This window comes from Chanodichthys erythropterus, chromosome 18 (genome assembly GCF_024489055.1).
Source record: "Chanodichthys erythropterus isolate Z2021 chromosome 18, ASM2448905v1, whole genome shotgun sequence".
Taxonomy (NCBI): domain Eukaryota; kingdom Metazoa; phylum Chordata; class Actinopteri; order Cypriniformes; family Xenocyprididae; genus Chanodichthys; species Chanodichthys erythropterus.
In genome coordinates, this window is record NC_090238.1 from 11,150,728 (window position 1) to 11,173,256 (window position 22,529).

General features: G+C 35.7%; 1 protein-coding gene across 1 annotated transcript; it reads left to right on the forward strand.

The window, feature by feature from the left end:
- The first annotated feature begins 13,869 nt into the window (after positions 1 to 13,869).
- Positions 13,870 to 22,151, forward strand: cyp26c1 (cytochrome P450, family 26, subfamily C, polypeptide 1). The gene is made up of 7 exons (XM_067367490.1): positions 13,870 to 13,932; positions 14,591 to 14,945; positions 16,456 to 16,680; positions 17,390 to 17,665; positions 17,815 to 17,970; positions 19,518 to 19,943; positions 20,852 to 22,151. The coding sequence occupies exons 2-7, from the start codon at positions 14,742 to 14,744 to the stop codon at positions 21,227 to 21,229; spliced, it is 1,665 nt and encodes a 554-aa protein (XP_067223591.1). The 5' UTR covers positions 13,870 to 13,932; positions 14,591 to 14,741; the 3' UTR covers positions 21,230 to 22,151.
- The last annotated feature ends 378 nt before the right edge of the window (positions 22,152 to 22,529 follow it).

The window sequence follows — 22,529 nt, forward strand, 5'->3', positions numbered from 1 at the left end:
ATGAATTGAACTGATCTGGTTCTGGAGTTCTGATTCAATGAAACACTTCATATGGCTTTAGAAGACTGTTGTTTTTATTGTGCTTTTGAACCTTTTTGAAGTTTGAATGGTTTCATTTTAATTGGAAGGAAAAGATTGGAGAGACCAGTATATTATTCAAATTATATTATTAAAATGTTCCTCTTGTGTTCCACAAAGTAAATAAAGTCATACCGGTTTGGAACATCATGAAATAATAATAATAATAATAATCAGTAAATGATGACAGAATTTTAATTTTGGGGTGAACTAATCCTTTAAGCGAAAAGGTTGAAGAGAAGTGTAAGAGTGAGAGGAATGTGTTGAATAGATGCATGTGACCCCCTGCTGGGCATTTCTCTTTTAAATGTATTTCTTATAGTAATTGTTTTGTAGGTTTTTAAATAGCTTTTGAGCTTCTTTCTGAATAGAGTGACAAAGTCAGCAGGGTTTTTTGGGAGCCTGACCTGTCTGCAGCACTAAGGGTTTGGTAGCTAAGGAGAGAACCGGGAATCTCATGCATTGACAGACAGGGAGTGGAGTCTTCCTTTCAGAATAGCATTCACTCAGCACAGAGAAACTTAAGTCAGCCATTAGAATAGCTATGGCAGCTTTAGTCTAAACCAAAGCTGGCAGTTTACTTACATACATTCATGTTTGTAATATTATATTATATACACTTACATTCAAAAGTTTAGGGTCAGAAAGAGAACTATGTATATATATATATATATATATATATTAAAGAAACTAATACTTTTATTTTACATTACATTACATTGTTACAAAAATATATATCATTTAAATACATGCTGTTCTTTTGAATTTATCGAAGAAAATAAAAATATATCAGTTTCCACAAATGTGGAAACTTGTTTCTTGAGTATCAAATCAGCATATTAGAATGATTTCTGAAGGATCATGTGACTTCTGTGACATCAGAATGTAAAACATTGTTTGGTTCTAATTGGAATCAAAGTTGATCAGTCCATGAATCAGTGAAACTAAGTGACTCTCTTCCCTGTGTTCATTCTCTATCCCACAAATGTGAATATAATGGATCGGTCAAAGGATTTTATAGGGCATCCGAATGTGGCTGATGGATTAGCTCCATGTGGAATGGCCCTTCATCCTCAGAAACGGGATGCTGATCTACCTTCGATTGACTCTAATTCCATAGAAGCACATTCATTCAGTCTCTGTCTCTGTAACAGGGGGCCACATGTGTGTAATGTGAGTTTGAATGTGAAAGGACAGCAGATAAATCCAGTTAGCTGTGATTAGATTACACTAGGCTTGAATGAATGGGATCAGTTGGAGAGGTGACAGAGAAAAGGGGGGGGGGGGGGGGGGGGTAAAACCACACAGAACCCCTTTAACTCAATCCATTAGAGTACAACGACATATTCATTAAGTCAGGCCAGCCCAGGACTGTGGTTTAAAATGAGCTGCGGTCCTCCCTCCCACTGCTTTTCCCTTAAAAACTTCCTTCCTTTTCTCTTTCATATTGATGGTCATGGAGAGGGCTTAAAGGTGACTGAGGTGGGGGTTTCATGTGTTTGTACCTAGTTTCTTCCTGACTTTCACAAACTACTGAGTTTTCTCTCTCTTTAAAACAGCTTGAGTTTTTCCCATGAGTTAAAAAAACATACAATGATGAAACAAATGTTTGTGCACAGCCAATCTATAAACATCTCGACTAAACTTGTCTGTTGGTGATTCACAAGGGTAAATCTGTTGTATAGTCTGATGTCATGTTAAAAAGAACATCTCAGGTGTGTTCAATTCAGTAGAGACTTAAGATTTTCTATCAAAATACTAAAATAAATCCTGTATAATTGCTTCTGTTAAAGCTCAAAAGATCTTCAGGTATTTCCACACATGCAATTAATACAATTATCAGGTTGTAAGAGGCATTTATACTTCTTAACTTATTCTACAATTTTACTTAAGCTATGTCTTTCAAATAGGGTTAGACTGAATTGAGTTCTTTATTGCAGTCCAGCCCTGTCATTCACCACAGGAAACTCCTGTCAGTAGGGAGGCGGGATGTTGAGTGATTGGCGCTTTGGCCATCCAGACAACATCCTCTGGTCGGAGGAAGAACATTAAAATGTCTGGGTCAAAATAACCTGCCTCTCTACTGTCCTCTTTAACCTTTACCCACTTAATTTGAGGGAAAAACATAACTTTTTATGATTTTCTCTTGAAAAATTATCTCCAGACATACATAGTCAAGCCTTTTCTTTCTCTCAAATTGGGGGCTATATTAAAATGTTTTAGAAAAGTCAATATATATATATATATATATATATATATATACATTTGCAAGAAAAAGTATGTGAACACTTGCAGAATCTTTGAAAATGTGAAAAATCTTTAACAAAATAAGAGAGATCATACAAAATGCATGTTATTTTTTTATTTAATACTCCCCTGAGTAAGATATTTTACATTAAAGATGTTTACATATAATGCATAAGACAAAAAAATGGCTGAATTTATTAAAATGACCAAGTTCAAAAGTCTGTGAACCATTGGTTCTTAATACTGTGTGTGGTTACCTAACATGCATTTTGTATGATCTCTCTTATTTTGTTAAAATTTTTCACATTTTCAAAGATTCTGCAAGTGGTTCACATACTGTTTCTTGCAACTGTATATATATATATACATAGTCAAGAACTCATTTGACATTTCTGTGCTGTAAAGTTTATATGATTTCAGCTTTGTGCCAACATGTGCTGCATGTTTGGATTTAACCTTCAATAAATCTATCTGTACAAAGACAGACAGAAACAGAGAGAGAGCGAGAGAGAGAGAGAGAGGTGCATAGGTAAAGTAGGCTGGCGTGAAGGGGGGTTGGACAGACATCAAATTCACACCCGTCAGAAGCACATTCCAGACAGTGTGTGTCTGTGCAGAGGCTTGTGTGATATATTCTTGGGTACCTCCTACTGTAGCTAAGGTTGAACGTTCAGACAGCTGGAACATTAGACATTCCGACAATGTATTTCCTCTTATATATGATAAATGTATGTGTATGTGTGTTTCCCATTTTCAAGTCAAGCTATGATATGTGATCTGCTTAGCAGTATAAATCAAATCCTTTCTTTCTGACAGATACACGCATGCTAAAATAGTGGTGCTCAACTGGAGGGTCACAGGTCTGTTTTATATGCAGATAATAAAGTGCAACTAATTATATAATTGTGCATAATTATGCATAATTAAAGAAATTGCCGTATCTTTTGTTGCTGACATAAAAGTCTGTCCATCCAATTAAACTCTAACATATGTTATTCCTGCTAACATGGACAGGTTGTATCACATGCCTTCATCCTCAAAAACCACAAACGGAACACTGAATACAACCCTGCAAAACCAGGTGACATCCTCTTATCTAACACACACATGCACAACCTGAAACTGTTGTTGTTTATTCCGATTGCCTTTTTAACCCCTTAGGCCTGAAGACACAGTCAGAGCAGGTGAGTTGAGGGAGAGCAGATAGCTTTAATGGATTCAGGCTTTTTGACTGAAACACCTTTTGAAAGCATCCTTTAAAAAAAACATTTGAGATCCTTTTAAAGTCTTTGTCCTCTTCTTTCCTCTCCTCTATCCCTCTGTCTGTCTTTCCTTTTTGTACTGAGGTGCATTTGACCTCTTAATCACTGCCTGAGGTGAGCTCCACATGGCTAATGGATCTTTCCCTCTCGCTTACACACACACATATAGATGGTGGTGTCTAAGAGTGTAAACAGGGTGCCTCTTCAAATCGCCATTGTAGAGTGTGAGAAGAGAGGGAGATCCTATCCTGAATCACAGAGCCCATGTCATTATGACCTCGGCAAAAGAGACGTGTCTTCCTGATTTTAAAACCTCTATGAACTCCTTTAAAATGGATGCAGATATATTAAATATAGTGCTGTCAAGTCGATTAATCACGATTAATCGCATCCAAAGTTTTTTTTTAAATTTGTATACACACACACACTTTTATGTTAGATGTAATTAATCTTGATTAATCAATCTGACAGCACTATTATCAACCCTCTACAATGCGAGTAAATCAGATGCATATGCGACCAAATTTCACTAGAGGCGACTAATGTCTTTGTCTTTTAATGTCTAATGTCTTTCAATTACTAGTAAATTGTACAATTGCAGTCACCTATAATTACGTTAGAGGTAAAAAATAAGTTTAGCACAAATATAATTTCATTGCCTGCTTTACATACCGTCCACTTGGCTGAGAGCGCCCTCTGTCACATTCTTTCACACATGCACACTCAACGTGACAGAAAGAGAGCTCACATGTAGGGCTTGTTGACAGAACTGTCACTGTCCCGATCGAACCAGTCCTGCGTCGTCGTGAAAGTTTATCATTTGCACGTGTTTTAAGCCTTGCCAATTTAAACATTCAAGCGCAAGAAGACGCAAAAGGTAACTTGCTTGCACTGTGTGAGAAGTTTTGTAAAAGCCTAATTTAATTTAGCGAACATAAACAGAAGCTTAACCGAACGTGAATGACGCACGAGAACAAACCTCTTCTGGAATCTCAAATGTGTTTTTATATATAACACATTCTCGTGTGTTACGCAGCACATTTGAGCTTCCAGAAGAGGTTTGTTTTCGTGCGTCATTCACGTTCAGTTGAGCTTCTCTTTATGTTCACTGATCGAGGTTTATATGTGAGTAAAAGCCTAAAATAAATCTGTTACTCATAAAAATGGATCGAGTCTCTTCAGAAAATTTAGACTGAACCGCTCGGTTCCTACACTGTAAACTCAAATAAGTTGGCAAAACTCAAAAAAAATTAAGGCAATCAGTTGCCTCAAAATTTTAAGTAAGCAGAACTGGCAGATTTTTATTTTGTACCCATACATTTTAATTGCTCTTAACTTGAAATGTTTGAGTACACTAATTCAAACATTTAACTTAAAATTATCATGTAACCTCAATGTGAACATTAGTGTAAACATAGCTAGCTATAACAAGTTAATTCGGAAAAGGCTAACTTGCTAATTTGCTAACATGTTAACAATAGCACGGTATAGCACTTGCATTTAACTACTTGCTCTCGAACCAAGCTGCATGCACTGTAAAACCCAATAAGTTCAGAATACTCAAAACATTTGAGGAAACTTATTACTTCAAAACATTTAAGTAAACTAACTCATTTTTTTAAAGTTGGTAGAACTTAAAGGGTTAGTTCACCCACAAATGAAAATTCTGTCATTCATTACTTACCCTCATGTTGTTTCACCCCGTAAGACCTTCATTCATCTTCAGAACACAAATTAAGATATTTTAGTTGAAATCCGATGGCTCCGTGAGGCCTCCATAGGGAGCAATGTCACTTCCTCTGTCAAGATCCATAAAGGTACTAAAAACATATTTAAATCGGTTCATGAGTACAGTGGTTCAATATTAATATTATAAAGCGACGAGAATACTTTTGATGCGGCAAAAACACAAAATAACGACTTATTTAGTGATGGCCGATTTTAAAACAATGCTTCAGAAAGCATCGGAGCATTGTGAATCTGTGTGTCGAATCTGCAGTTCGGAGCGCCAAAGTCACGCATGACCCGCGATCCGATTCATGATTCGATACACTGATTCATTTATGCTCCGAATCTTCCTGAAGCAGTGTTTTGAAATTGGTCATCACTAAATAAGTCGTTATTTTGTTTTTTTGCCGCACCAAAAGTATTCTCATTGCTTTATAATATTAATATTGAGCCACTGTACTCACATGAACTGGTTTAAATATGTTTTTAGTACCTTTATGGATCTTGACAGAGGAAGTGACATTGCTCCCTATGGAGGCCTCACAGAGCCAATGGATTTCAACTAAAATATCTTAATTTGTGTTCTGAAGATGAATGAAGGTCTTACGGGTGTGAAACGACATGAGGGTAAGTAATGAATGACAGATTTTTCTTTTTTGGGTGAACTAACCCTTTAAAATTTTTGTGACAAGTGGGGCGGGGTTGAGAGCCATGGAAGCGGATCAAGGCCAGTGTGTTGCACAGGTGTCTCTCACTAACAATCCCGTCACCAGCATCCCTTGCCCAACTCATCATAATGTTAATTACATAAAGTTAATTTACATAAACATCACATTCAGATCTTGGTTAAATGTTACATAGCAAATAACACATGCTATTATAACTATCAGAGAGACTGTCATTACATACTTGCATATATGTAATCAAACAACATATGTGGTCTTAAATGTTTTGCAGCTCATCCTCAACCTAACCACAGGCTCTACTCTTCACCACAGTGGTAACCCTACAAAACTAACATCCCCTGAATCCCAACATAACACAACATTAAACATTAACTTATATCTCCATATGTTAATCTTGTGCAAAAACACACAAAATAACACTTAATTTCAACAGTTATTTATATGGTCTGACGCAAAGCATGCTGGGAATTAGAAATCTGCTGCAGCTCAACTCAATCATATTAAGTTCAGCTTACTAGAATGAAATTTTGAGTTCATGCAACTTTTTTCTATTAAGTACAATGAACTTTCATTATTATTTGAGTGAAACAAACTCATTTAATTTAATTAATTTCACTGTTCGGTTTTAAAAAACATTATATAATACTTAATTTTAGCATTTACTCTCCCTTTCGAGTGCCATGGGCAAAGCATTCTGGAAAATTTTGTCCTACCCAAAGCAATTAATTATTTTGAGTGTTAGGGTTTACAGTGTTTGGATTATAGTTTTCCGATCTCTATATGAACTTTTTGAAGCGTCAAAGATCATGTTGCAAAGGCAGTCTATGGAGGGACAGACATCTCTCAGAACTTCATTTGTGTTCCGCAGATGTACGAAGGTCTTACAGCTTTGGAATGACATGAGAGTGAGTAATTGATGACAGAATTTCATTTTTGGGTGAACTAACCCTTTTAAGTGATCCATAGCAGCATTCAAATATTTTTGGCCTGTAAAATTGACCTATATCCCAAGCAACCAATGTCCTACATAACTGAGCTAGTTATACTCTGGAACTTTGCTTTCTCTTGTTTACATAATAAATTAATGTACTCAAATCCATATTTCATCTTCATTTATTTGATTCATTTGGTAACGAGCCTAATAAGCAGAATTATGTACACTCAGCTGGTCATTATCATAAAAGGAACAATTTCAGAGTATACAAGACATGATCACCAAGTCTAGGTTTATTTTACTATTTTGAACTTTCAACTATTCAATATTCTAGAAAACAAGATGAATCGCGGTATTGTGTTTTTGCCATGTCACTATAGCGGTGAGAGGAAGTGTAGGCCTCAGGGGTCATCTTGTGAGGTCACGGGACAACACCCAGAACAGAACCTGATACCCGCTCAGCGTCACACCCCCTGACAGATAAGGAAGTCAGTCGGGTGGTCAGAAGTTGTTACACATCTAAAAACCTCCATTGTGGCCTCAGGGGCTCCGTGCATTTCCCTCATTTCACACTCGCACATGTACACATAAAGTGTGATATATAAAATCTGGGATTCAAAATCTAATTTAAACTAGAAAAATATAAAAGTTTTAGAATTAAGAAACATTTAAAACATGATAACATTAAATAAATATATTTCAGATTCTGCACGGTTTCTTTCAGATGAAAATGATCATCAAGTTTTACACAAACTTATGAGTTAAAGGGATAGTTCAACCAAAAATTAAAATTCTGTCATCATTTACTCACCCTCAAGTTGTTCCGAACCTGTATGAATTTCTTTATTCTGCTGAACACAAAAGAAGACACTTTGAAGAATATAGGTTACCAAACATTAGATGGACCACATTGACTTCCATAGTATGGGGGAAAAAATACTTTGGAAGTCAATGGGGCCCGACAACTGTTTGGTTACTGACATTCTTCAAAATATCTTCAGCAAAAGAAAGAAATTGATACAGTTTTGGAACAACTTAATTTTTGCGTGAACTTTCCCTTTAATGTAGCTTGAGTGCTGCTGTCATTAAAGCAAAAGAGAGACGAACCAAATACTAAAAACTAACCTAATAATAATAATACAAAGACATTTGGAAATTCATGCTAATTTCTCAGTTCAGCTTTCACTTAAATTATGATGATTATTGATGTTGAATTACTGCTATTAAATTGATTATATAATTTATAATTAAAAAAAAACAGAAAATAAAATTATAGCAATACACTTTTTTTAGACCTTTGAACCCCACAATATATCTAACCAAGTCCTCTTGTTATACCTCCTCTCTCTCTCACACACACACACACAGTGATGACAGACAGTGTCTGAGAGGAGGGAAAACCCCTTAAGAATCAAAGCAGGACATTCAGGAGACGAGTATGCATCTGTGTGTGTGAGAGACACAAGGGTGGTTAGGGAATACCTTGATGAAATAGGTCTTTTCCACCTCTCTTTATTTTTTTTTTCAGTTCTCTTTATCTTTCATTATTAGTCCTTTTTATAGTCCTTATAATTATCTCACTGCATTTCTCTTCAGTTATCATACTCCTTTATTAGTGTCTGATGGATCCTGTGTGCACTGAGGGGTGTCTTTGTGTCCAACAGGAAGGGTTTTTTGTACCGTTGACAGATGAGGCTGTACCTCTGATCATCGGCCGAGACACTTTCTCTCCCCCTGACCCTTCCACTGAGTCCAGAAGCTGCGGCCTGGAGCTGATGATTGAGGAGCATTAGAGAGCGAGGGATAAGGTGACCACTTAAAACGCAGTTTTGTGTCTCTGTGTTGGTGAGAATTTGTGTGTGCGCTTCTAGATTCCACAGAAACACTATATGGTTTTCCCCTAAGATTCCACATCAATGGAGTAGTACGTTTGAACAGTTTAGCTTGAACTCTATATGTGCTTTGTGTGTGTGTTTCTGACCTCGCTTTACTTTTGGGATCTGAAAAATATCCCAAGAAACTAGCAAAACTGAGGGATGTCCTCCAAAGAGAAAATGGTAGGCATTAATTAAGTCTGTATTCAAAAAGGATTTAAAGATTTAAAATGGTAATGAGATGGATGTAGTGAAAGATCTTTTCTTAAAGTAAAGCAGATTACTGAAAATGAAAAAAAAAGGTAACACTACTTTAGTGTCATTGTTACATGTAGTTACTGTAGTAATAACTATAAATTATGCATAATTACATGCAATTAACCCTAAACCAAACCCTCATCCTTACCCTAACCCTACATGTAGTTAATAACTATTACTCAGTTCTTAAATGTATAATTACATTTAAAACGAATACCTTAAAATAAATTCTAACCAAAAAAATATATGGCAGGGACTTGGTTGTCATTGGTTGTTGTTTGGACGGAGGCAGATCTGAATGTGTGCTTGCTGTCAATGGTAAAAAAGAATGGGTTTTTATCGTACTAAGTGATTGAAGAAGTCCGTCGGTTCACTAGAAGATCGAGATGACGTTTAGATTAAGAATTACAAGGTCATATGCATGGATGAATCATTCACAATAAGATCTACATTGCATTTAAATGGTTAGTTCACCCTAAGATAAAAATCATCCTCATGTTGCTCTCTAAACACATAAGAATTTCATTCATCTGCGGAACACAAATAAAGGTCTTTTTGAATAAATCTGAGAGTTTTTTTGTCCCTTAATAGACAGCTACATAACTACGACTCATAAATAGATTGTAAAATGAATCCATATGAATTTAGTGGTTTAGTCCAAATTTTCTAAAGAGACTCGATCTCTTTATATGATGAACAGATTGAATTTAGGCTTTTATTCACATATAAACATTCATCAACTCATACATCAGTTGTGGTGAACAGAAGTTCAGGAAAGTTTGCCTGATGTGCGAGAACCAATGGTTTATTCTCATGTGTTACGCAGCACGTTTGAGCTTCCGCTGGAGGTTTGTTCTCATGTGTCAAGCAGTTTCAGTTGAGCATGTTTATGTTTGCTGATCAATGTTTATATGTGAATAAAAGTCTAAATTAAATCTGTTCAACATATAAAGTGATCATTTGGAATAAACTGCTTAATTCATATGGATTAGTTTTACGATCTCTTTATGAACTTTTTGAAGCATCAAAGTGGTAGTTATGTAGCTGTCAATGGAGAGTACAGAAAGCTCTCTGATTTAATCAAAAAGATCTTCATTTGTGTTCTGAAGATGAGCGAAAGTCTTACTTGTGAAGGTGAGTAAATTACAGAATTTTCATTTTTGGGTGAACTAACCCTATAAATACATGGGGTGAATTTTCATTCATGCCAACTTTAAGATGTATGTTCTAAATGTTCCTGGAAAAACTTTCCATCATGAACATGGGGGTTGTGAGATGTTGCCAGGATGCCAGCCTTGTTACACTGTTGCTATAGGTGAGTGGTTGCTACTGGTAAAAGAGCCTCTGAATCTGAAAAATATTTTGAGGTCTTTTCTTTAATGTAAACCTATGGGATTTTTTGTTGTTGTTGTTGTTTTTAGTTTTACCATCTGTCAGGTGAAAATGTTCCTTAGAATCTATAGAAATTGTCACTATTACACAAAAGTAACAGTCACATAATTTGACATTTTATCTATGCATGATAGAAGTCAATGGGATGACTCAATATAAGATTTTAGCAAGGTAATGGGGGTGTAAACGTCTGGAAAGCAGATGAAGAGCATGTCTGAACAGAAAAAAGGGACATTTTCAGCACATCATCTAAACAGCACCAGTAAAATGATCCTCTAAATGTGTGTCATTACACAGAGTTGATCAAAGATCAGCATTCTTATTAAAGGCATCGAAACACGTGTCTGTAGCTAGGGGGGGAAATCAACAAAATGATATTATTGCCTGAGTCAACATCAACAGTTTCATGTTTCACATTAATTATGCATGGTAAAATTCCATTCTGTTTTATCTGGTGTTGTGATGTGGTTTTAATTACATGTTTGATGATGTCATCCTTTGGGTTCTGACAGGTGATGGGGAAGAAACATTATGGAAATATTTACATATACTGTAGCAATTTAGTAAGGTTGATATGTATGAAAAATATATCAAATTATTAAACTGAACATAAAAACAAGATAAAAGTATGTATTATAACTGAGTATAAGTATTGTGTTAAAAAATTCTGTAAAATTAATATAAAAATGCAAAGCGTTCTTTTAGCCTCATGTTGTCTTTGACACATCTAGAGTGACAATGTTGTATTTTCACAACTTAACATGCACAGAATATATGTGTAATTTAAACAGTAAATAGTAGTGATGCTTGCATCTTGACTGAACATTTAAATCTATGCATTTAGGGAAACCTTACTGACATTTTATAATATAATGCCTCCAAAGTTGACATTTGTTTGTGTGTATGGCAGATATATGTGAGAGAAGACCTGGCCATGAGTGTGTGACTATGTGGCAAGCCTCTGCATGTCTTTAACTTGACTTTGAGCTTTAGTTGGTATTCTGAGTCTCTGTTGTTAAAATTAATAACGGGATTTGTTCAACCACCCGAGACAGGGAATGTCTTCTCCTTCTCCTGCCCTTTTTCACTCTGACCTTTAGTTTTACATAGTTTAATTATCAGAAATTATTCAAGAAAGACATATGAAAACTAGCCATCTTCAGCATTGTGTGACCTGTTTTAAACATGGAGCATTTTGAAAACAACAAAAGCAGCTCTGAGAGGGTATGTGAAATCACTGTGACCAGAGGGAAATAAATCTTTTTTACTCAGAATTACTAAACTTTATGCACCGATATATCGGCCAATAATCTGTATCAGCCGATAAAAAAATTTTTTTCACAGTGTCGGCTATCGGCTGATAGTTTAAAAACAGCCAATAGTCAGGGTAGACATATCCTGTCAATCAAAAGAGTGTAGGAAAATGCTCTAAATTTGTGCTTTGTGTAAAGAAAATGCTAAAAAAAAACAGTTTGATGTTCCATATTAATAGTAATTATATGAAAGTTAAGAAAGTTAAGAAATATTAATTTAATCTTCAGAATTTAGTTAATGTGTGTTAATATTAATTTAAGTAATGTGTTTGTTTATAACTGATACCGGTCTCTCTGAAACAAGTTGATGAAATGGAGAGAATAATTTTTCAAAATCTAATTAAAATTATAATGATTAATTATTATTTATAATGAAATTATGAATTTAAAAGAAGGTATAAAAGGCAGAACCCCCAAACTATTGGTATCTACATTGGCAGATAATCGGCTATCGGTATCTGTGGAGAAATTTAAGATCGGTGCATCTCTACTAAAGTTTTATTTTTTTATTATTATTATTATTACTACTCTAAATTAGTTATAGCCTATATAATTAGGCTACATAAAAATGCATTTTTTTAAAATGTAGGCTAATAATAATGGTAGCTTAAATGTTGAATGTAAGACTTTTGCATTCTTCATTTATTGTTTTTGTCTGTGTTGTTGACAGTTAATCTTTTTTTTTTTTTTTTTTTTTTTTTTTTTTTCGCAATTTATTAAAATGCAAACAATTATTATTTTCGACCAGTATACTAACTGGTTGTATTGTATTAATGGGACTTAAACAATAACATAGTAGCTTTGCTTTTAGCTAAGCGATGTCTTCCCCTGCCGTTGATACCAAAGCATGAGCGAATGAATATAGGCCTAATAGCATAATTTTAAAACTCCAATAGCCTAATAGAAATTATTTGTAAGAATTATTGTACACCGGCCGGAAAAATAAACCGCATCTTGATAATTATCTTGAAAGGTTTAGATCACATTGCGATAAATGCTATTCGCTCTCGAACAGAATTCGCCTTTGCGTGAACAGGTGACTAGATCGCTGACGTCTACATCAACAAATAACACTTTACAAATAAGGTTCATTAGTTAAACATTAGTTAATGTAGGCTATTAACTAACATGAGCAATAAGCTACATTTGTTACTGTATTTACTATCTTCGTTAACGTTAGTTAATGAAAATGCAGTTGTTCATTGTTCATGTTAGTTCACAGTGTTTTAAATAATGTTAACAAGATTTTAATAATGTATTAGTAAATGTTGAAATTAACATGAACAAAGATAAATAAATGCTGTTCATAATGCAGTTAACTAATTAATCTTTTTGTAAAGTGTTACCCATTTATTTTGTAAATATGGCTAGATTTAGACATCACAAATATGTTACAAAAACATAAGTTTTTGTTTCAAATGTTGTTAAGATAGTTAACTGCTCTCGGGGCGCCAAAATACAATCAAAAAAGTTGCGCTGTAAACGATGCGTTCAGAAAATAGTGATATACTGATGTTCTTTCGGCGCTCTGTAAGTAGCCTAACTGCATAATTCACAAACGGGTTAAATTCTCTAATTTGTTAGCCTACTCTTAATGGACTAGGACTATTTTTTTTTTTTTTTTTTTTTTTTTTTTTTTTTGCATTTCTTAATCATGTCTTTATCCGTTTTACGTTATAATCAATTTTTGATCATTTTTTCCAATATAAAATAATTCGAAATAGGCCTACATTTTTTTTTACACAAAATTTTATTTAAAAAAAAAAATATTTTTAATATAAACAATATAAACTACAATGCTTGCCTAAAATGCCATGCCTTGAATTTGCATATTGACAAGTGGATCGAATGGAATCTCAATGAGGAAATAGGTAACCAGTAAAACCTCTACAATCTCTCTCTCTCTCTCTCTCTCTTTCTTTCTTTCTACGATCGCAAACGTTTCCCATGCTTTCCCTGTGATCTATCCACGACCTCTTCAACTATCAAAAAAAAAAAAAAACTGCTCACACGTCACTGGTGAAGGTGGATCATAACATGTGCCAATACCTATAAAGCTTGAGCGCGCGAGATGCACTGAAGACACATAGCTCACCCAAGAGAGACAGATTCTGGAAGTTTCACTCGATATCTTCGGTATGATTTTACACTAGTGCTGAGGTGAGTCTGTTTCATCTGTAAGCTCACCCTTATAGCTTTATGATTAATATGATGTTTTAAATTACTGATTGCATGTTTTAGCCACTGATCTGAAAGAGGTTTTTTTTGTGTTACACCCTTAAAAATGAGGGTTCTTCAGTGGTTAGTTATAACCATCTTCTTGTTAAGAGCCATTTCACTGATTCTTCGGAGATTAAAAAACTCTATGTTCTTCACATAAGAATAAATGTTGAATAAAAGTGGTTTATGAATTTATGTAGAAAGTAGATTGAATTTATGTACACTAGGACTGCATACTATTATATTATGCTATTTAGAGTGCATGAGTTTTACTTACTCGAAAGTGTTTTTAAGCAGAGGTTTTCTTCATTAGGCACAAATTAGTGCTCGTTTTCGAACTTCCCACAACCTCAAGTTCAGATTTGCAGTCAGAGTGGGTGAGAACAGGGCTGTCCCAGGGGTTGCACCCCAAGAAAAGGTGGATAAACTCGGATGAAAGACATGCCAGCGCATGCAACTTGTAAAACTGTTTGGAATAGTTGTCAGTTTCTTGTCCTCCTCTGGGAAGCTGGAGCGACTGAAAGCAGTGTAGATCTCCTCTCTACATGAAGCCCATGTTAAATGTAGCCTAATGTAATCTCCGATTCTTATTCCATAGATATCCGAAGAGCGCGTAAAGGGACCTTCTTGCGTGTTTCACAACTTTTGGAGGCGCTCCATCACGGAGAACTCATCAACAGCACGCACAGGCGCACGTGCATTCTTTTCTTTTTTTTTTTTTTTCTTTTTGGCTTTGATCATCGTTGGAGATGTTCGGGCACGATATCTGCCTCGTGTCCGCGTTGCTGGCTGCTGCCGGCGCCGTCTTACCGGTGCTGCTGTTGCTTGTGGTCTCGCGGCTGCTGTGGGAGTTCAGGTGGAGCATCACCCGGGATCGGACGTGTAAACTCCCACTTCCGCAGGGCTCCATGGGCTGGCCGCTGGTCGGAGAAACTTTCCACTGGCTTTTCCAGGTAAGTCTTGAATATCAGGGCTAAATACAAATTTACTCTGTTACTTTCGATTCTGTTCGCTGTGTTTTGTGTTAGCGAATACGATTATGTATTACTCTGTTCTCTAACTTCTCTTAATTAGAAAGTCACACGTACTTATGGGCTATTATATTGTAATTTTATATTATTTAGTAATATTTACATTTTAAATGTGTTTTGAAGTAAAAAAAAAATATATATATAGGCCTATAACTTATATGCATTAGCCTACATAATTAACAAGCAATAGGTCTATGTATTTAAAGGTAGAATGCTGTGCGAATTACCTCCTTTCAACAGGGTCGTCATTGTAAAAATTTCTGTCAGTAATTTTCTTTTGAGGCTTTTTGAAAACCGACAACAATGCGTAGGCTATTACTTAAGCGTTACGTTTTATTGATGTACTGACTGTACACACTGCGACCGAGCACTTGTTGCTATGGTTACCTCCTCAAGCAAAGCCGATTTCTTAAACATTTAGCGCACTCTGACTCAGTAAACATTTGTGGTTACTGAAATGATCTTTAAAGATGCTTTTGAAACTTAAAAAAACAACAACACATTGATTATGTTGGTAGCCTATGTAAAAGTTATTAAACAGCAAAAATGTCTAATTTGTGGGGAAAGGGTCGACTTCCACGGCAAACCACCTCATTGGTTTAGGTTTTGTTTAAAAAGTTAGTTCCATTAATTTCATTATACATGTAGCTGTTTTATGTTGCATTTCATGTTATTTCTCTAATATATTTGCATTACATTTGTCAAGCAAAGTTTAATGCTTTCTAGGAGGCATAGCCTATATGAGCTCCTCTGCTGGTTTAATGTAGGGCCTAATACATTTTGGGAATTATTCCCTGGCATGTGTGAACTTGATGAGGGTGTAATTCAGTGTTGCCAAGTTCGCGGTTTTCCCGCGGAATCAGGCTACTCTTAAGTTGTTGCCTGGGGTTAATTTGTTCGTGGTTTGATTTATATTCCCATACGTACGATTTTGGCGCTACAACATCCCCAGAACACCCCCATAAGCACAAATTCGGTGGAAAATTTGGCCGCCCGACGGAGAAAATCGCATTGGGCTATTTTGGGGCTTTTAAATTGAAAATCGCATTGGGCTATTTTGGGGCTTTTAAATTGGTAGCCTATACTTAGGCCTGGAATAGTCATGAAAATTCGTAAAATAGGCCTAGTAGCTTATGGAAATTTCTATATCAGTATACATTTGAATATAAATGTTTGTAATTACACTCAAAATCCTTGAAATATCAGGAATTTTAAAAATTGGAATACGTAGGCCTGGAATTGTCAACAATTTGTAAAATAGTATGGTAATTACTGTATCAGTATAAATTTGAATATAAATGTTTGTAGTTAAACTCAACTCTATAGAACCCTTATAGTCACAAACAACTGGAAAAGAAATGAATTGGTCAGAAGTATAGTGGGTACCCGGGGTGTTGCAACCCTCTAAAAGATTTTCATTATGTTTTAACAGGGATCCAGCTTTCACATCTCTAGACGAGAGAAACATGGAAATGTTTTTAAAACTCACCTTTTGGGCAAACCCCTCGTCCGAGTGACCGGTGCAGAAAACATCCGTAAGATTCTGCTGGGTGAACACACGCTGGTGTGCACACAGTGGCCCCAGAGCACACGCATCATCCTGGGGCCCAACACTCTAGTAAACTCAGTGGGTGACCTGCACAAGAGGAAAAGAAAAGTAAGTTGAATGTCAGAAATACATGCACCTTCTCAAGCCTCAATGAAAGGGCATCTAATCGAAAAGTATTATGTGCTTAAGTGTAACCCATTAGTTGCTTTATTTCTTATATAAATATCCCAGTAAAGATGAATTTAGTCTTTACTTCTTTAATCTATGTTCTTGAGCTCACAAAAAAATAAAATTTAATTTCTAGCCATTACTTTTGCAATGAATGGAATTTGATCAATAAGCGTTTTTATGGAGTCCTGTGGGCCAAAACCTGGAAACAAGTTAGCATTTTAGCTCTTCTGGTTCCATTGTCCCTAAGTCAATCGTTTTTTTTTTTTTAAATTGAATTTTGATTTAAAACCTGAAATAAGGTCTGTGGTGAACACAAGCTCAAGATATTTTCATGTTTTATTCTAAGACACAAAACACACCAGTTATAATACCCCACTCTTGATTTTTTCTTGAAAAAGGCGGTTGCTAACAAGTTTCTAAATAGGACTGTCAAGGACATTAAACATCATCATCTACACACTAGTCCGCTTTCACAGCCTCATTGTGTTTCTAATCACGCTCTTGCAATCTCTCACTAGGCTTTAAAATTGATCAAATTTGTGTTCATTTGTGAAATTATCTTGATGGACAAAACATGTAAGTATCAAAACTAAATGCTAATTGGCCTTCAAAAATACATCACTGCAGCACTCTATTTGCTTCCTAGATCCTTGCAAAAGTGTTCAGCCGTGGGGCGCTGGAGGCCTATCTGACACGCCTTCAAGACGTCGTCAAGTCTGAAATTGCCAAGTGGTGCACCGAGACCGGGTCTGTGGATGTTTACGTCGCAGCCAAGTCACTCACCTTCCGCATCGCGGTGCAAGTTCTGCTCGGTCTGCACCTGGATGAGCAGCAAATCGCTTATCTCTCTAAAACCTTTGAACAGCTCATGAACAACCTCTTTTCACTTCCTATTGACAACCCCATAAGCGGCCTGCGCAAGGTGAGAATGAGCTTTCTTCCTCAGGCCAAAACTCACATTGTCTCACAGCTTGATTAAGCAAAACCTGAAATATGCAGGACACTAAATGAATGTCTTGGCTACTTTCATAATCTTTTATGAATGACCATGGTCTGCTTATTTTGTTGTAGGGAATCAGGGCCCGTGAGATTCTGCACTCTGCCATGGAGAAGATCATAGAGGAGAAACTGAAAAAGCAGCAAGCCAGTGACTACTGCGACGCTTTTGACTATATGCTGAGTAGTGCAAAGGAAAATGACTATGAACTTACAATGCAAGAACTCAAGGTAAAACCTAGAAGGCCAAATCCAAAAATATTGTGTGCTATCTTTAAAAAATGCTGGGTTGTTTCAACCCAAGTTTGGATCAAATATGGACAAACCCAACCGTTGGTTTAATTTTTTTTATAATTACATTTTTAAACCCAAACAGTTGAGTTTGTTCATATTTGACCCAAACATGGGTTGGAACAACCCAGCATTTTTTAAAGTGTACCTACCCTTGTGAAAAAGAAGTGCAATTAACTGTATTGAATGTGCACCTGTAGTGTAATTCAAATATTAAAAGTATATTTTTATAAAAAATTGTATGTGTAGTAATATATAATATTAATGAAATAAAAGGCCACTTAAGTGTACTTAGACTAAACATTTATTTCATTCATTTTTTTTAATACACTTAAAGGGTTAGTTCACCCAAAAATTATCCCATGATTTAGTCACCCTCAAGCCATCCTATAGGTGTATATGACTGTATTCTTTCAGTCTAAACACAATCGAAGTTATATTAAAAACTCTCCTGGCTCTTCCAAGCTTTATAATGGGAGTGAATGGTACCCAAGGTTTTGAAGCCCAAAAAGGCGCATCCATCCATCATAAAAGTTATCCATACAGCTCCAGGGGGTTAATAAAGGCCTTCTGAAGCGAAGCGATGGGTTTTTGTAAGAATAATATTCATATTTAAACTTTATAAACTATAATAACTGGCTGCTGGTAATGGCTATACGCTAGTCGAGTTCCAGTTTCCAGAGTTCCAGAGTTTTCAAAAACCCATCGCTTCGCTCCAGAAGGCCTTTATTAACCCCCTGGAGCCTTATGGATTATGTTTATGATGGATGGATGCTCTTTTTAGAACTTCAAAAACTCGCCATTCAATCCCATTACAAAGACTGTTCGGCTGAAAGAAGAAAGTCATATAGACCTCAGATGGCTTGAGGGTGAATAAATTATGGGATAATTTTCATTTTTGGGTGAACTATCCCTTTAAGCACACTTTTAAAAAGTGCACTTTGTTTTAATGTCAAATTAAAAGTTTTACTTTATAGTACATATTTAGTCATTATGTTTTTATTAATCTTTTGATTTGCTTATTTTATTGTCTTGATTAAAATACTAAAGCACACATAAAGTACTTGATTAATAATTTTAACTTTAGTGTGTTATTTCATATTATATTTAACCTTTCAAATGTTTCTAACATTTCAAAATGTACTAAATGCATCATTACAAATGTGTAATTACAAATATATTTAAAAACACACATGTTTCAATAGAAATGACATAAGGGTATATTTTATTTACTAGTACATTTGGCAGTACACTTTAATCATATTTCAAAGACATATTTAATTAAGAAATTACATATAAAGTTATACTTAAGTCCTATTTAAGTGGGTCAAAAAAGCACTTTTGAGTTCAGCTAATTCAGCTAAAGTTCTATTTTTAAAAGTATACTTCTTTTTTACAAGAGGGAATTTTAATAATTACATTTTTATATATTTACACAATTTACTCACGGCTTATTTGCAAAATGACTAAATTAAAATGCATTTCAGGAAACAGCGGTAGAGTTAATATTTGCTGCCCACTCCACTACCGCCAGCGCATCAACATCCCTCATCCTGCAGCTTCTGCGTCATCCAGACGTGAGCGGGAGTGCCAGAGCAGAGTTAGAGAGCGAGGGCTTGATCAGCGACGCACACGGATGCTGCCGCTCTCGTTGCCATGGGAACACCATCAGTGAGGAAATCGATGCTGCTGAGAAGAGTACCAGCGAGTGGAGATCGACGACGAATAAAAGTATGTGTTTTGAAGCAGGGGACAAGGAAGAGGCTTGTCGCTCTCGGACCCATGTCCCTTACCTAAGCTTGGAGAAACTGAGCCAACTTTCTTACCTGGATTGTGTGGTCAAAGAGGTGCTTCGGTTTCTTCCACCAGTGTCTGGAGGATACAGGACAGTTCTGCAAACATTTGAACTGAACGTGAGTGTTTTTTGTGCGTGTGTGTGTGTTTTATATATCTTACCAAAATAAGTACTGCTAATACTACTTTTATCAGTAACATTTTAAATTAGAAACATCATTTAAAGTTACTGCATTTATAAAATTAAACATTTTAAACATCATGGCCCTGTTTACACCTGGTTTTAAGAAGTGTTTTGGTCAATCATATCAGAAATGATGCTAAGTACAGGTGTAAACGGGGTCTAAAACATTTCTTTCGCCCACTTCCAGAGGTAGTTGAAAACACATTCAACCGAAATGCTTTCATAGTGTAAATGCTCATGTAGTCGAATGTGTTCGAACAGCCACAAAATACAGCTTACTCTCCACCTACTGACCTAACGCGTAAACATTATGGGAAGCCGCTAGCCAGATGGGATTTAAACTCGGCTGAAGACCCAAGTTCAGTTTGAACACAAAAAACTTACCAAGCACAATGTTCTCTCACCATTCCTGATTTCGAACACTCACTCACAGCATTCGGTGTGGTCTTGCTGCTCTCAGAGCAAAAATGAAAGCTGATGCTTTTTCCACTGTCTACGGGCGCGTTCATATGTAAATTGCGTGAGCTTATTTCATGCATTAAAACAAAAGATCTGAAAAAGCCCATACATTTACCCACCCATAGACCTTTCCCTCGAAGAAATCAGGATAGAATTGGTTGAAAGTGGAGAAAAGAGACGGGTGTAAACAGGAATGTCTTCCTCGTCTACTTGTGATCCAATCAACTAAAATCTTAATACCAGGTGTAAACAGGGCCTATGATATACTGTGAATAACAACAACAATCAGATGTTGCTGATGAAAAAACACGTGTTCTTTTTTTACTTATTTAGAAGGCAATGTTCTCTGTCTAACGTAATCATTTCTATATTGTGCATCTGCAGGGTTATCAGATCCCGAAGGGCTGGAGCGTCATGTACAGCATTCGTGACACGCACGAGACAGCAGAAGCGTATCAGAACCCGGAGCTCTTTGACCCAGAACGATTCTGTGCAGACAGAGACAATAGCAAAACCGAACGCTTCAGTTATGTGCCTTTCGGAGGCGGTGTGAGGAGGTGCATCGGGCGGGAGCTTGCTTTGATTGTGCTGAAAACTCTTGCGGTGGAGTTGCTCGCCACAGCAGATTGCACTCTGGCGACGGAAACGTATCCAAGGATGCAGACGGTGCCAATCGTGCATCCGGTCAATGGATTGCATGTGTTTTTTAACTACAGAACCCACGGGATTGAGAGAAACCGGAGGGAGTCCACGCATATATAAGCAGAAAACATCAATTAGAGACTGTATCACAAATGCACAAACGTCAAACTGTCTTTGGGAATCATTTGCAGCCATATGCAATTTCCTTCCTGATGTTTATGTAAAGCAAAACATCTGGACATCTGAGTGGGGTGAAAAGATGGACCTGACACAGTCATTAGATAATGCAAAGTCTTGAACTCTTGTTTGTTAGTGAACTTTCAGAAAGGGTAAATATCCACTAGAATGCATTAAAAAGTTACTTAAGCCTGTGTAAAATACTTACAAAACTGTTAGGTTTGAATAACCAAGCCATTTTGATGTGCATGAGGGCATCAAGTACTACAGATCTTTTTAGGAGGAAAAAAAGAATAGAAATGCATTTTTATTCATTCATTCTTTCATCTCAGCATTGTATGTGATATATAAACAAAACCTGTTTTTTATAAGAAATGAAGTAGGAACACAAATAAGCTCTAATTATATTTGTATTTGAATAGGGATAGCTCATTAAATAAGAAATAATATTATGCCACTTTCTAATTTCTAGGCCACTGTACTATTAAAATGACTAGTTATCTATATAGTACATGTTGTCGCTGCTGCGACTCTGTATTCTAGTACTTACAGAAGTTACATATTGCTTTAAACTACTTAAATAGGCAAGTAATGCATAGTTATTTGTGTTTATCATGAATGTAAGCTGTGAAAAATGATCTTTGCGCTGTGAACTGGGGGATCAGTTTAAATACAGGGAAGGAGAAAACAAGCAGCACTTTTTCTCCAATTTAGGAGTATATGTGTATTGTTGTTGTGTCAATACTTGTGTGTAATTTGTAGTTCCTGTGCTAATGTTTGTGTTGTTCAGTAGTGCTCATTAATTTTATATCTTTTATGATATCTATTTTGAAATGTGCATTTGGAGCTCTGCTATATTGTTTAAGATGTGTCTCTTCAATAAAGAGATTTGATGTGTTTATTTGGTCTTTGTTTAGTGTGAGTATTGTGTTTGGGGTCAGTATGATGTTTTTAAATACACAAATTAATAAACATTTAAAATAAGATAATTTACATTCAAAAAGCTTGGAGTTTGTGAGATTTTCTTTTCTTTTTTCTTTTTGAAAGAAATAAATATATTCAGAAAGGATGAACAAAACTGTAAAGACATTTAAAATGTTACCAAATGTTTCTATTTCAAAAAAATGTTGTTATTTTGAACTTTATATTCATAAAAGAATGCTGAAAAAATGGTGTCCACAAAAATAATAAGCAGCACAACTGTTATTAACATTGACAATAATAAGAAATGTTTATTGAGTGG

Bases quoted from the DNA above. Each gene is read 5' to 3' on its own strand.
- cyp26c1 (XM_067367490.1), top strand. From the start codon at position 14,742: ATGTTCGGGCACGATATCTGCCTCGTGTCCGCGTTGCTGGCTGCTGCC. The intron at 17,666-17,814 runs GTGAGAATGAGC...ATTTTGTTGTAG, and splicing joins CCATAAGCGGCCTGCGCAAG to GGAATCAGGGCCCGTGAGAT. The intron at 17,971-19,517 runs GTAAAACCTAGA...AATGCATTTCAG, and splicing joins TTACAATGCAAGAACTCAAG to GAAACAGCGGTAGAGTTAAT.